The following is a 13,862-nucleotide window of genomic DNA, read 5'->3' on the forward strand; positions in this document are numbered from 1 at the left end:
GTCATATTTTGTGTTATACTTTTGTTCGAAAAACTTCAGTAATTTTTATCTATGACCATTAAAAAAACTATTTACTAGAGAACAACACCTCAATATTATTTATTTTCTAACAATATTAAAATACATAAAACATGGCAAAAAATCTCTTACACTTCAACTTAAGAATTTTAGAAAAACCCAAGTTTTGTAGTGGATGTCGACATATTTTTGTATATTCAAGTACAAGATTACGATAAAATAAACTGTTGACATACTAGAACGGTTGAGGGAACCAAAATATTTTATTTGTTAACTAAGAATAGTCTTTTTTATTCTGAAATTATTTACGGGATATGCATACATTTTTATTTTTAACTGACATTCAAGGTATACTCGTCATGAAATACTTTAAAAGAGCATCAGACGAAAATAAAGCTCATTCAAATATAATGTATGTTTGCCAATAAGATAATCTTCAAAAAAAGAAATCTTTCAAAAATAATGTTTGCTCATACAAGATCCGAACAGAAGGGGGTTTCTGGAATACAACAACAGTTTAAAAAACTCTCAGTTTACTTAAGAGTAAAGATGCTTTACCATGATAATTTAATATACAGAATTTTAATAAAGTAGATGGTAGTTTTATATGTATTTAAAACAAAACATAATTAAAACTTCCAGCCACGACGTTCAATTTAGCTTAAAACTACCAAGGTACAAGAAGAATTTTATTTTAACAAGTTTTCAAGTGTGCTTTTTTTTTGAGGTAACTGAGTTGCCTATTTTATGCTTAATTCCCTACACATTTGTTTTTTTTAAGTGACCTTTTTTAAATGTTCTATGGCACACGTAAACTTTTTAACTTAATATGGCCTTCGTAGAGCTTTTTTAGTAAATTTAGTTCCTTATGAAAGTCTGCCTATTCCTATGTTAGTTTTACAGATTCTATTATAGAAACATATTTGAGATACTGAAGCAACAACAAAACTTTTTTTTAGAAAGTCTTTGAACAGTAACTGTTTTGTTTTTATAGTTGTTAGGTATATTAGCATTATTTAAGATGATAACATTATTTAAAAAAATGTACTATGAATAAGCTTTGTGATTGTAAAGAATTTCAACAAAATTACTTGATCAAGCTAAAAAATTAATTTACATATTTTCAAACTTAATTTTTATACTAAAAAATAATTATTTTTTTGATTTAAAACAAAATCTTCTTGAACAGTTTTCAGAAACAATTTAACATTTTGTTTATAGCTTAATTACTTCCTTTTATTTTCATTGTAAATATAATATGAAATAGCTGCATCTTTTAGTTAGATTTTTGCTTAATTGTTTCATAAACACACTTTAAAGTCATAGAAGAAAAGATACGGTAATTATGAAAGCAAAAAGTTAATTTGAAGTAAAATAATTCTTTTAAAATGCGTAGTTTTTTCCTCCGATAAAAAAAAAAGTTATTCTTATTGTATTTAAAAAAACTTTTTCTAAACGGCAAAACAAAGAGTTCACAATGATACTAAAGTAAAATATTTGTTTTAAAGTTTGAACAGTTTCATTTTAAACAACGTACAAATAAGAATGTTAACTTAATACTTAACATTGTAAAAAGTCAAATTTCAAGGCGATGAGTCCATTCCAGCTGACTGCGTTTATTCTGAAATATCTAGCTGTGATCGGTTCAGGTAAGTTGTTGACAACAGGAGTTTGCATGTCGAAATTTCCTGGAAAAACCTGAATAAAAAATCAAATATTGATAACTACAAATGTCTTCAACTCTTAGTTAAAATCAACTATTAAGATATACAAAAATCTTAAACTTATAGTTATTTTCCAAAGATAAAGAAAAGAAGATTATCAGTTTGTTCATAAATTTTATTATTATCAATATTTGCTTCTAAATTACTTAAGGTAAATAAGGTCATTTTGACTTTATTTTATATATTACTTAATTAACAATGGTAGGTTGGTGATCAAAACTGTATACAAAGAAATATTTTACTTCATTCACAACTATGAGCTTTGCAAATCCGATTTACAAAAATAATGTTTATTTTTAATGAATAGGAAGTGTAACCTTAAAAATATTATAAACTAATCCAAACTCTACAACTAGAAAAAATTACAAAATTTTAGGTATGAAAAAAATTTATTTCTCTTGTTTAACCAAAATGTAACAAACTCACATTTTAATCTTAAAACTATTAAACGTTTTCAATAATGAATCGTAATGATAGTTTTAACTTCATTTCAACTTAGTTTTTTATCTAGTTTTAGTTTTGTTTACAACATTTAATAAAAACATTTTCCAAAATAAATTAAAACTATACAACATAGAATTAAATATAGTATTATTTTAACCGTCATAATTATAACCTATCTGAAACTTAATGATGAGAATGTATTAACGTAAAGGTGTATATTCAATTAAAAGTTTATAATATCAATTTAGTTATTTACAGTAAATTTGAATGCTTTTTTGTATTTATTTGTACTTTAATTTAAGAAAAAAGTTACTTTTTTATCTCCATTTGCATCAAGTATATACTTAAACTGTGTATTGCCTTCTACATTGTACAGTACGTTGTAGGACTTAACGAAATGTTTATCTATATTCCTACCTTGTGTCACTACGCCATAAATGGTTTTTGGTTGAACATAATCAACTTGAATCCATTTGTTGTGATCGTCTAATATTATAAGTAGTAGTTTACAAAGAAACAAAGTTAACATAGGTTTATGATTAAAATATTTTATAACAATATTTTATGTAACACTTCTAATAAACAAACTGTTTGAGTCTAATGCGTGTCTCCCGGCAATCCAAGAACCTCCGTGTGGTCCATTATTAAACAGCCTGCCCTGGTAACTTCTATAAAAGTCACGATCGTTGTATTCCCAGAAAGACACCGCTGTTATTTGGCTGTCTTTAACAACAGCGCTGTCTTGCACTCCAGAGCCACAAACTTTAACTGCAATTGATATTTCTATTATGTAATTTTCTTAATCAAATTATAAATAAAGATGTCCAAACTTAATATTTTTTTTGCAACCAGGTTTTTAAATAAAATTTAACTTAAAAGTTTGAATCTGTCAGTTATTATTTATTTTTAAACTTGTTAAGTCTTACTTCTTATGTGGGGAGAAGAAAACAACTTTTTGTATTTGTCAACTTCAGCCTCGAGTTTTTCGCTTTTCAAAGAACTATTAAACAAGTGGGCAACTTTTTCAGCCAGCTCGGCATCAAGTGTTCCGGGTTCTCCCTTTGGTCCTTGCACCCCCGGAGGACCTCGTTTGCCAATAGCAACCGACCGGTTTCTAACAACATTTTCAAAATCCCTGGTATCGCCACAAGTTACACGGCACTGCTGGAAACCGAAGTTAAAGGAGTTTGTGCTGCCATCAGCAACAAACAGAAGCAAAATGTAAGTTGTTATTAACACAAAACTTTTCATTCTAAAGTTAGTAAAATAAAGTTTAGTCTTATAGTATCTAGTTCAGTTTATTTCAAACCGTTGTAAATTACTTCATTTCTTTTTTCTTCTAGCACAGCTATTTAAAAACAATTAGTAAAACTAAAATTAGTTTTATGACTTGATGTTGTAAGCTAATTTTACCTTATATTTTTTTGTTACGTTTTATTAAAGAAGAGCACTTAAAAGCAATATGAACATCGTTTAGTTAAAGTATTATTTTAAAAGTTAATTAGTTAATAGATTAAGTTTTAGTTTCTAAATAATTTTTACGTTGATAATAAAACTATCAGTTTATCTTTGTAAAAGATTCACTATTTTAACTTAATTTTTTATGTTAAAGTTCTCTGTTAACTTGCTTCAAATATAAATTATATGTTTATTCTTCTAATTATTTTGAATCTAGTTCAAAGTGTGCCTAAAATATCATTTTAATAAAGTTTAAAAAAAGTTTATTAAAAACTATTAAGACGATAAAGATTTGTTTTTATAAAAATGATAATTCTTTTAAAAGTAGGACTTTGAATGTTAACTTACGTCTGATAGTTCACAACTTTTTTTTTAATTGTTAATATTATTTATAACTACAGAACTTTTTTTATTAAAAAAGCTTAACTTTTTTTTTAACTTTTTTTTTTTGAAATTTCCTGATAATATATAGTTTATTATTTTGATAACAAAACTTAAAACATTCGTTTGCTAAAAAAATTAAAATTATAAATAATTATGTAAATAAATGTTTTAGTTTTTTGGTAACAGGGTGATATTAATTTTTATAAACAGAAATTGAAATTAATTTAACATATTAGGCTTTTATAGTTATAGAGTTTAGAAAACACTTTATTACAACTATACTTAAGGACTTTTATTTTAACCAACTGTTTGTATATAAACTTAAGCTTAAGTAATAAAACTTAGCTATATCAAGTGTTTATTATTAAAACTTATTGAAGTACAAAATATTGTATTTTATTTATCTATTTTACATTTTACAGTAATTAACATAACTATTTTTCCAATAAACTATCTTTATACTATTCGAAACTCATTAAATAATTTAAAACTAATTTGTAAACCAAGCTTTTCAAACTGATTATAGTATTAGATCAAAAATAGGCTAAATAATTTAATTAAATATTATTTGACTTAATCAATGATTTTTAAAAGTAAATAACGTTCGTTACTATTTAAAATACTTAACGAAGTTTATTTTTTTAGTTTGTACAACTTAAAATATCTTTTACATTTTTAAGAGTGTACTTTTAGCATTTATCACTTTTAACTGTAAACTAGATAACTTTAAATAACTTACTTATATTTGTGTAATGTAAAGCTTAGAGACTTAGATTGTCTGTTAGTATTTTTTTTATATTAGCTCGATCAAATTTTGGTCATATTCATGTACCTAAATACTTGCAAGTATTTCAACTTTCTATATTATAACTATATCTTTTTTAAAGTTAAACGATCCATATTATCTACTAAATATACCATCTTTGTCATAGTACTAAACTAAAACTTTAGCTTTTTGTATCTAAGTTTCATTTATATTACAAAAACATTGGCTTAGTTCTCTATTTATACCTTAACTTTGTTTACTTTTTGTTTAAGGTAAAACGCAGTTGCTAGGAACACCATTGGGAAGCAGTTGCTAGGAACAAGGAAAGCGAAAACAGTGAATAGATACTATATTAAATGCAGTGTTGAAAGATATCTTATTAAGAACACTTTATAAAAACATCTTCTAGGTGTGTTTTTGACAGTTTAAGTTTTTATGTTTATTTAAAAAGACATTTTGTTTACAAAAGGCGTTTTTAAACAGGCTTTTTGTTATTTATACCTTATATAAAAAGCAAAAAAATTGCGATGGGATAGCTTTAAATATACTTCAATACTAATTACGACTTCTGGTCCTTGAAAATACTGCAGGTTGCCGCAAAAGCAGGAAAGATTAATTGTTTAAACTTTTACTTCCATTAGTGTTGCCAGGCTAAAAAAGGGATATGCATACATTTTTACTTTAAATTTGAGACTTTTATTAAAGATTACACTATTCATGATATATAAGAGGCTTTTAAGATCAAGTACTTAAGAAAGGTAGTAGATGCCCAACCAGCATGTTCTTCTTCAGCATATTGAATAGAAATAACTCTTACTCATATTGTAAAAATCTCAAAAGAAAAGTAAAAGCCTTATAAAAGTTTAGCTAAATATCAGTAAATATTTGTTTTAAATATAATTTTACTTTTTATTTACATGCTAATCTGCTTTTATTTCATATAAACATATATATATTTACATCTTTAATACGAACAAAGTCTATGCTACAGATATAAATGCTATGAAAACATTTTTGCTTTGTTTGTTTTCATTTACTCAATCAAAAGTCCTTTTTCGTTTTGTTGTTTTTTTCAGTTAAAAAGCAAATAGAAGTAAAAAGGTTGTCCTCTGACTTTATCCAATTATAATCAAAAATGTTTAAACAACTGCTTTGAACAATTTCATGACGAAAAAATACTTTTAGTAAAAAACAACTAATGGTAACAAACGTTTTAGCGAATTGCAGTTTTTTATAAACAAATAAAACAAACGCACAAAAATAAAATAAAATAACTTTATAATTACAATAAGTACTTCACCTAACTTAATTTGAAAACTTAAAAGTTCTGGTGGTGAACTTTTTGTTGCAGGATATTTAAAAAAGACACTATACAAAAACTTGAGAAACAATTCATTCAAAAACATTTCATTGAGCAAAATATAAAATATATTTTTGCTAATCCTTATCAATTACTACTGTTAGCAATTGATTTTGAAAATAAATTTTGAGTAAGTAAACAGTTCTAAGTTTCATCAGAAAATACACAATTAATAAACTAAGCAAAATTAAGCAAAACAAGTTAGAGATAGACTAACCATTTATAATTACATAAGTATAAGTTAATTTGTAGTTTAACTAAGATAAGCATACGTACTAGAATAAAAGTATAATAAAAATGAAATAAACAACAAAATAAAATAATCGGCAAAATAGACAAAACATATTTAACAACTTATAAATATTAGATTTATAAACTTACTGTTTCTTGCATAATTCAGGTCTAAACGTTTTTATAAACAAAGATTCTAAAACGCTTAGATGATTCATTACGTGCTAATTTTTTGGATTCGGTAGACCACTAGTTATCAGTGTTTTTTTCTTAATATTTGTTTTTTTTTATAATACTTTTATCAGCTTTTGCTTTCAAATCAGTTGTTTTACTTTTAAAATAAAGAATTAATTATGATTTCATATCAAATTACTATTTTATTAAAGCCTAATTGCATAAGGAAATTTTTACTACATTTAAAATGCATAAAGTTTTGAACTAAAAATACTAAGCATAAATGTATAAATAAAGTATATACACTGTTTTTTAACTAAAAACTACTATTCTTCTTCAAAGTTGATTACAAGAGATGTAAAATAACTTTCTAAGTTGATTTAGTTATATACTTTTTAATAAAGTTTGTTTCTAAATTAACTGAATGCTTTGTTTTAACCTGTGAAAGAAGTAGAATCTAACAAACTAATCAACTTGGATCTAAACTAATTTATTAACAGATAAATTTTGTTGTGAAATAAATTATCTGTATATATACATTTTAAGTATTCATTTATAATAGCTATAGGTTTTACTCAAATACAAGTTGAACACTATTTTTTTAATTTTTTTATAGTAGTTAAATATTAGTTACTAACTTTGAAATAAAACAGTAGTTTTCAGTTCAAAAACAGTACGTATACTTCATTTATATTATATACTTATGCTTAAAGTTTCAAATGAATAATTTGTGCGTATTAGTAAAAGTTTCTTTTGAGTATTATATATCAAAAGTTATAAACTATTTTTGTTACACGATGAACTCTTAATTTTAAATTAAAAACAGCTAAAAATAGTTATTGTTAGTAATGCACCTGCAGATTATAAAACTTTAGTTCACATTTTGTGAAATCAATCTTCATTAACTATCAAATTATAAAAAAGCACAAGTAAATCTATTACTATGAAAAGTTTTAAAATATATGTAAAATGTCTTGCTTGAAATAATTTTTATTGAATTTTCAAAGAATCCCTTAACACTTTTTCCAGGGATTGCACAGACTCCAGAAAACTAGTCTTAATAGGCCCTGGTGTATTCTAAGTACCCATTTGTTTACGGCTTAAACATAATAAGTTTTTAAAAATATTTGCTTAAATATTTACAGTTTTAGTAATATATATGAACGAATGTTTCAATTTTTTTTAATTGTTTTTTATTTTAAAACATATGTGATTTTGTATATAACTAGCTAAATTACTTTGTAAACTACAGAAAACAAACTTTACTTAGACTCAAGCTGTTTACAAAGTTCGAAGATTTTTTTTTAGTATTTATTTGATAACTAGTTTTAGCAACATAGAATAGCTCGTGACATTTTCTACTATAAAATAAAAGGCAAGTAAAGTGATAAATACTTTAATTAATAACGAAACAAGCTTGTATAATTAAAGAATATGTAAAATGGTTAAACTTCACACTGTTATGAGCATACATTGGAAATAAAGATTGACTAAATATTAAAATTTAAAAATTTGTAAAAATTTAAAACAAAAATTAAAAAGTATTTAGTTAATAAAACTTACCTTTACTTTTGCATTAATTTTTATCTAGTGTAAGATAAATAATTATTTTAGTAGTGAACAGTACTTTTTTTCGTTTAAAAAATTCTATCTAAATAACCCAATCAGAATATTTTAATGATTAGAAACTTAAAAATTTGAGTTGCTTGTAGTGTAAATAGCATACAAGTCTACAAATAATAGTTATGCTTAATATTATAACTTATTTTGTTTAAAAAATTAAAACAATACTTTGAATTTGTCAATAAAAAAATTCGTTTTTAATGTAAGAATAAGCTATATTAAAAACGAACATAAAAAACAACCGTTTTGCTAAAAAGACAAAAAAATTCAAGTTACAAACACAAGAACTTAGTTTGAATATTTTGGTATGCATGCAACCAAATTAACAATTAACTTGTATTTTGGTATTTGTGTTATGTAAAACAAATAAATTATCGACTTTAAAAATTACTTAATACAGAAAACAAATTACAAACAAATTCAAAATATTTTACGTTTAATTTAAGATTAAGTTTTTATTCATACAATAAACGAATTTGATCATCATCTTATTGCTTAGGAGAATGATACACCTTTAATTGCTTTAAAGTTTCATTTTAAAAACAATATTTATTTTTAAAAATATATCATCAAACAATAAAAAATTAATAATAAAAATTAATAAAAAACTTATTATTTACTAATAATATCTTTTTTTTTTGTAGAATATTGTTTTGGAAATAAAATCTTAAAACATTTAAAGTTTTAACATATATGTCACATAACAAAAATTACCAACTAAATATATGTATATATAAATATTAACATAAAAGTATATAGCTAAAAGTATGCGGGCATCTGCTTTAATATTACTTATTTTTCAATTTTAAGTTGCATTTTTTCTACTTTGTACAAATAACTGACCTTTAAAAAAATATCAAATAAAAACAGCCTTATTTAAGCTGAGATTTTTTATTCCAACTAACAGGCTCTTCGAAAAAAGACAAAATAACATGATAAATTTAAAATAAATTAGGGAATAAACTCTCTTTAATCCTAGTCCCAAGTCATTCACTACACAATTAAATAAATTATCAATAACTTTTAAATGGATTCTGGAAATTACATTAACCCAACAAAAGATACTTAAAATATAAACATGGTTATTGTAAACTAGACCTTCTTACTAAAAACATCATAAATTTATTCATAAAATATACGTCATAAACTAATACTGAAAAAATTCCTGGTTAGGTCTGAGCTATCCAGATAATAATTCACAGAATTAAGGTGATCTTGGAAGGACCTTTCTTAATTAAAATAAGTTGCCTAAGAAGATATTTATTTTAAATATTCTCGTAGGAGGAAAACTAAAATGTTATTTGAACTGAAATAGGTTCGCGAGCAAAGATAAAAATTGTAGTGATAAACTAAATATATGATGAAAAAGTAAGAGCGGTTATGCAAAAAGCTCAGATTAAACGCCTTAACAAAAACTTCATTTAATTTGAGATTCTGACAAAAATAATTTATACTAGTTTTTATACTGTGCACAAATCTCTATTTTTAGGACGCTTTTATAAGTCGCGGACTTAGATACATTTCATAAAAAAATTGAGCTCGGGCCGCAGTTATTTAAAATAAAGTATAACACTTAATTAATCGTAACGACAATCTAACACTGAACAATAACACAATGTTACCAGGGGCGTGTCTAGTAATTTTTCAAAAGGGGTTCACAATTTTTTGTTCTTAATTTGCCTCTTAAGTACGCATTTCTTAGGTATGCATTGCCAGTTAAGTACGCAATATTTAGCCGAATAACTCTGTGTTTAAAATACGTTTTTCTGCTTAGAAAATAAAAAAAAATTTAAGTAGTAATAAAAAATATTATACTTATTTATTTATTTAACTTTATTAAATTTAGTGAAATTAAAACAAAAAACAGAAAAAAATTATGAACTTACAAATTGTATATCTAAATTCATATATATTTAAATGTTAGTATAGATGGAGTTCTTACAATTTTTTCTTTTAAATTTTAAACTATTTACATTTACAGTATACTACCGCTTAAGTACGCACTTTTTTTTGGTACGCATCACGCCTTAAGTACGCACTTATCCAGAAAGACAAAGTAAAGGATGTTATACTAGAACTTATAAGAAATTCCAGTTTTTTTGCCTAAATTTTCAATCATCAAGTTTTTCCAGATTATTTTATGTTTCCAGGTAGAATGGCCAACCTGCTGAGTTAGCCTGAGACTTTCACAACTTTTAAACTAGGGTGAGTAATCCTGAGTAGTCTAAAGTAACCTGAGATTATGACAGTCCTGTTATCAAATGTTAATAAACTAAATACTTATGTAGTGGTTGCAGAAAAGTAAAAAGAATAATGATATTTGAGCTGTAATGCTATAAAATAAATAAATATAGATGACAAAGTTAAAAAAACCCTACAAATACAAAATAGTTAAGTCATAAATTAATTTAATGTACATACATTGATGTTTTAAAAATGTTTGGTAAACACAATGTAGTTTGGTACTTTTCCTCTAACAAAACAAAATGTAGCTTAATACTTTTTTAAATCATTGACTGACATTGACTTTCTATATTAAATGTATGTATTAATTATGTAGAAACTTTTGATAGAAAAAATAAATCATTTAAAAATTTATTAAAAAATTTTACAAATTAGAATTATGTATTAAATATTATTTAAAATAAAAAGACTTGTTTGTTTGGCTTAATTATTTGGTGGCTAGTTGTAATAAAGAAAACAAACAACTAAATTTCATATTATACTATGTCGTCAAAAAGTACGCACTACCCGTGCTAAGTACGCACTTTTTGGTCGGGTTCTATTTGCGTACTTAAGCGGTAGTGTACTGTATATATATATATTTATAATAAAAATATTTTTTTGAAGTAGTTAAATATATAAAGTTTTAAATTTTACTAAAAAAATGTTTATACTATACAATTAAATTAAAATATCTTTAAATTATAATTAAATGTTTGCCTGATAGTGCAGGGATTCTAATGATGGTTTTGAAATCTCTCTAAATTGAAAGTTTCAAAAAATTAAGAATCAACTTTGTTGCCAACAGATATACAAAAATAAAATAATTTAAGTGAAAATATTAAATTACCATTGGATGATAAAATAATAAATTGCCAGGTGGTTAATGGTCTAAAGATGATTTTGAAAACTCTCTGAATTGATTTAGATTTAAACCCAGTTGGTTTGGTTGACACATAAACAAAAAAATACCAATGTTAAAGTACAAAAGCTTCACACAATATTATTATAAACAATCAACTAAGTAAAATAAAAATTTAGTGATTATATTGGACATTTTTTAAGTAAAATTGTACTTAGTAGCTTAGTACTTACTAGTTTTACATAATTCTCTACACACTTGTTTTTTTTAAGTAATCTTTTTCAAATGTATTATGGCACACGTAGACTTTCTTAACTTAAGCCTCGAAGAGCTTTTTAAGTAAATCTACTCAGTTCCTTATGAAAGGCAGCCGATTCCTACATTAGTTTTAAAGATTATGGTATAAAAACATATTTGATATACTGAAGCAACAACAAAACTTTTTTTTTTCTAAAATATAAGAACAGTAGCTACTTTGTTTTCATAGTAGCGGAGTATGTAAGTATTATTAAAGAAGATAACATAATAAAAAAATTGTACAATAAATTAGCTTTGTGATTGTAAAGTATTTTGTCAAAAGTATTTGATCAAGCTAGAAAACAATCTACATACATTTAAACTTAATTTCTATACTAAAATATGATTAGTTTATTGATTTAAAACAAAATATTGCTGATTAGTTTTCGAATACGATTTAAACAGTAAAAAGTTGAAACGATTAAACATTTTCTTAATAGCTTAATTACTTCTCTTTATTTTCATTATAAATTAAACATAATATAGCTGTATCTTTTAGTTAGGCTTTTGCTTAGTTGTTTCTTAAACACACTTTAAAGTGAAAGTAGAAAATATACAGTGATTATGAAACTAAACAGTTTATTTAAAGTTGTACAGATCTTAAAAAATGCGTATTTTTGTCTTACGATTAAATTAAAGTATTTAATTTAACTCATCTTTATAGTGCTATCTTAAAACCTTCTTTAAAACGGTAAAACAAGGAATTATCTATGTTTACAATGTTACTATTATGTTTTATTAAATTTGAACAGTTTCATTTTAAATAACGTACAAATAAGAATGTTAACTTAATACTTAACATTGTAAAAAGTCAAATCTCAAGGCGATGTGTCCATTCCAGCTGACTGCGTTTATTCTGAGATACCTAGCTGTGATCCGTTCAGGAAAATTGTTGATAACAGGAGTTTGCATGTCGAAATTTCCTGGAACAACCTGGATAAAATCAACTATTAAGACATAGAAAAATCTTAAACCCTTAGTTATTTTACAAAGGTAAAGAAAAAAAATGTTTGTTCATAAATTTTACTATTATTGATATTTAGTTCTAAATTATTTAAGGTAAATAAGATCATTTTGACTTTATTGTAGAAATTACCTTATTAATATTGGTAGGTTGATGATCAAAACTGTGTAAAAAGAAATATTTTACTTCATTCACAGCTATGAGCTTTGCAGTTTCGATTTACAAATAAAACTTTGTTTTTAATGAAGAGGAAAATTAACCTTCAAATTATTGTGAACTACTTCAAACTCTACAATAAAAAAAAATACAAAATTTTCGGTATAAACAAAATTTACTTCCTTTATTTAAATTAATTGTAACAAACTCACATTTTAATCCTAAAAATATTAAACGTTTCAACAATAAATCTTAATGATAATTTCAACTTAATACCAAATTGGTTTAAAATTTAGTTTTAGTTATGTTTGTAACATTTAAGTACAAAATATTTCAAAATAAATAAAAACTACACAACATAGAATGAAATATAGTATTATTTTAACTGTTATAATTATAACTTATCTAAAGCTTAATGATGAGAATGTAATAACTTAAAACTGTATATTCAAATGAAAGTTTCTAATATCAATTTATTTAGTTATTTACAGTAAATTTGAATGCTTTTTTGTATTTATTTTTACTTTAATTTAAGAAAAAAGTTACTTTTTTATCTCCATTTGCATCAAGTATATACTTAAACTGTGTATTGCCTTCTACATTGTACAGTACGTTGTAGGACTTGACGAAATGTCCATCTATATTCCTACCTTGTGTCACTACGCCATAAATGGTTTTTGGTTGAACATAATCAACTTGAATCCATTTGTTATGATCGTCTAACATTATAAGTAGTAGTTTACAAAGAAACATAGTTAACATAGGTTTATGATTAGAATATTTTATGATAGTTTTTTATGTAATACTTCTAACAAATAAACTATTTGAGTCGAATGCGTGTCTCCCGGCAATCCAAGAACCTCCATGTGGTCCAGCAACTGGAGGTTCTCGGACCACATGGAGGTTCTTGGATTGCCGGGAGACACGCATTCGACTCAAATAGTTTATTTGTTAGAAGTATTACATAAAAAACTATCATAAAATATTCTAATCATAAACCTATGTTAACTATGTTTCTTTGTAAACTACTACTTATAATGTTAGACGATCACAACAAATGGATTCAAGTTGATTATGTTCAACCAAAAACCATTTATGGCGTAGCTCCAGTATTAAACAGCCTGCCCTGGTAACTTCGGTAAGCGTCACGATCGTTGTATTCCAAGAAAGACACTGCT

The 13,862-nt window shown here is 24.7% G+C and overlaps 2 protein-coding genes across 2 annotated transcripts; both read right to left on the reverse strand.

The window, feature by feature from the left end:
- Positions 1–1,533: 1,533 nt before the first annotated feature.
- LOC145841554 (discoidin, CUB and LCCL domain-containing protein 2-like) lies at positions 1,534–3,437 on the reverse strand. The gene is made up of 4 exons (XM_082948909.1): positions 3,113–3,437; positions 2,775–2,954; positions 2,500–2,672; positions 1,534–1,716 (listed from the first exon to the last, which is right to left on the reverse strand). The coding sequence occupies exons 1-4, from the start codon at positions 3,435–3,437 to the stop codon at positions 1,579–1,581; spliced, it is 816 nt and encodes a 271-aa protein (XP_082805035.1). The 3' UTR covers positions 1,534–1,578.
- Positions 3,438–12,359: 8,922 nt separating this feature from the next.
- On the reverse strand, positions 12,360–13,614 carry LOC145841555 (lactadherin-like). Its single transcript, XM_082948912.1, has 3 exons — positions 13,545–13,614; positions 13,231–13,403; positions 12,360–12,497 (listed from the first exon to the last, which is right to left on the reverse strand). The coding sequence occupies exons 1-3, from the start codon at positions 13,612–13,614 to the stop codon at positions 12,360–12,362; spliced, it is 381 nt and encodes a 126-aa protein (XP_082805038.1).
- Positions 13,615–13,862: the final 248 nt, after the last annotated feature.

The sequence above is a fragment of the Thalia democratica genome, chromosome 7 (assembly GCF_965202585.1).
Source record: "Thalia democratica chromosome 7, ktThaDemo2.hap1.1, whole genome shotgun sequence".
NCBI lineage: Eukaryota > Metazoa > Chordata > Thaliacea > Salpida > Salpidae > Thalia > Thalia democratica.

Excerpts from the sequence above, each read along its gene's own strand:
- LOC145841554 (XM_082948909.1), bottom strand. The coding sequence starts at position 3,437 with ATGAAAAGTTTTGTGTTAATAACAACTTACATTTTGCTTCTGTTTGTT. Across the intron at positions 2,955-3,112 it reads TTCTTCTCCCCACATAAGAA|TTAAAGTTTGTGGCTCTGGA; the intron begins GTAAGACTTAAC and ends TATCAATTGCAG. Across the intron at positions 2,673-2,774 it reads ACACGCATTAGACTCAAACA|ACGATCACAACAAATGGATT; the intron begins GTTTGTTTATTA and ends TTATAATATTAG.
- LOC145841555 (XM_082948912.1), bottom strand. The coding sequence starts at position 13,614 with ATGCGTGTCTCCCGGCAATCCAAGAACCTCCATGTGGTCCGAGAACCT. Across the intron at positions 13,404-13,544 it reads AGTTGCTGGACCACATGGAG|ACGATCATAACAAATGGATT; the intron begins GTTCTTGGATTG and ends TTATAATGTTAG. Across the intron at positions 12,498-13,230 it reads ATGCAAATGGAGATAAAAAA|GTTGTTCCAGGAAATTTCGA; the intron begins GTAACTTTTTTC and ends GATTTTATCCAG.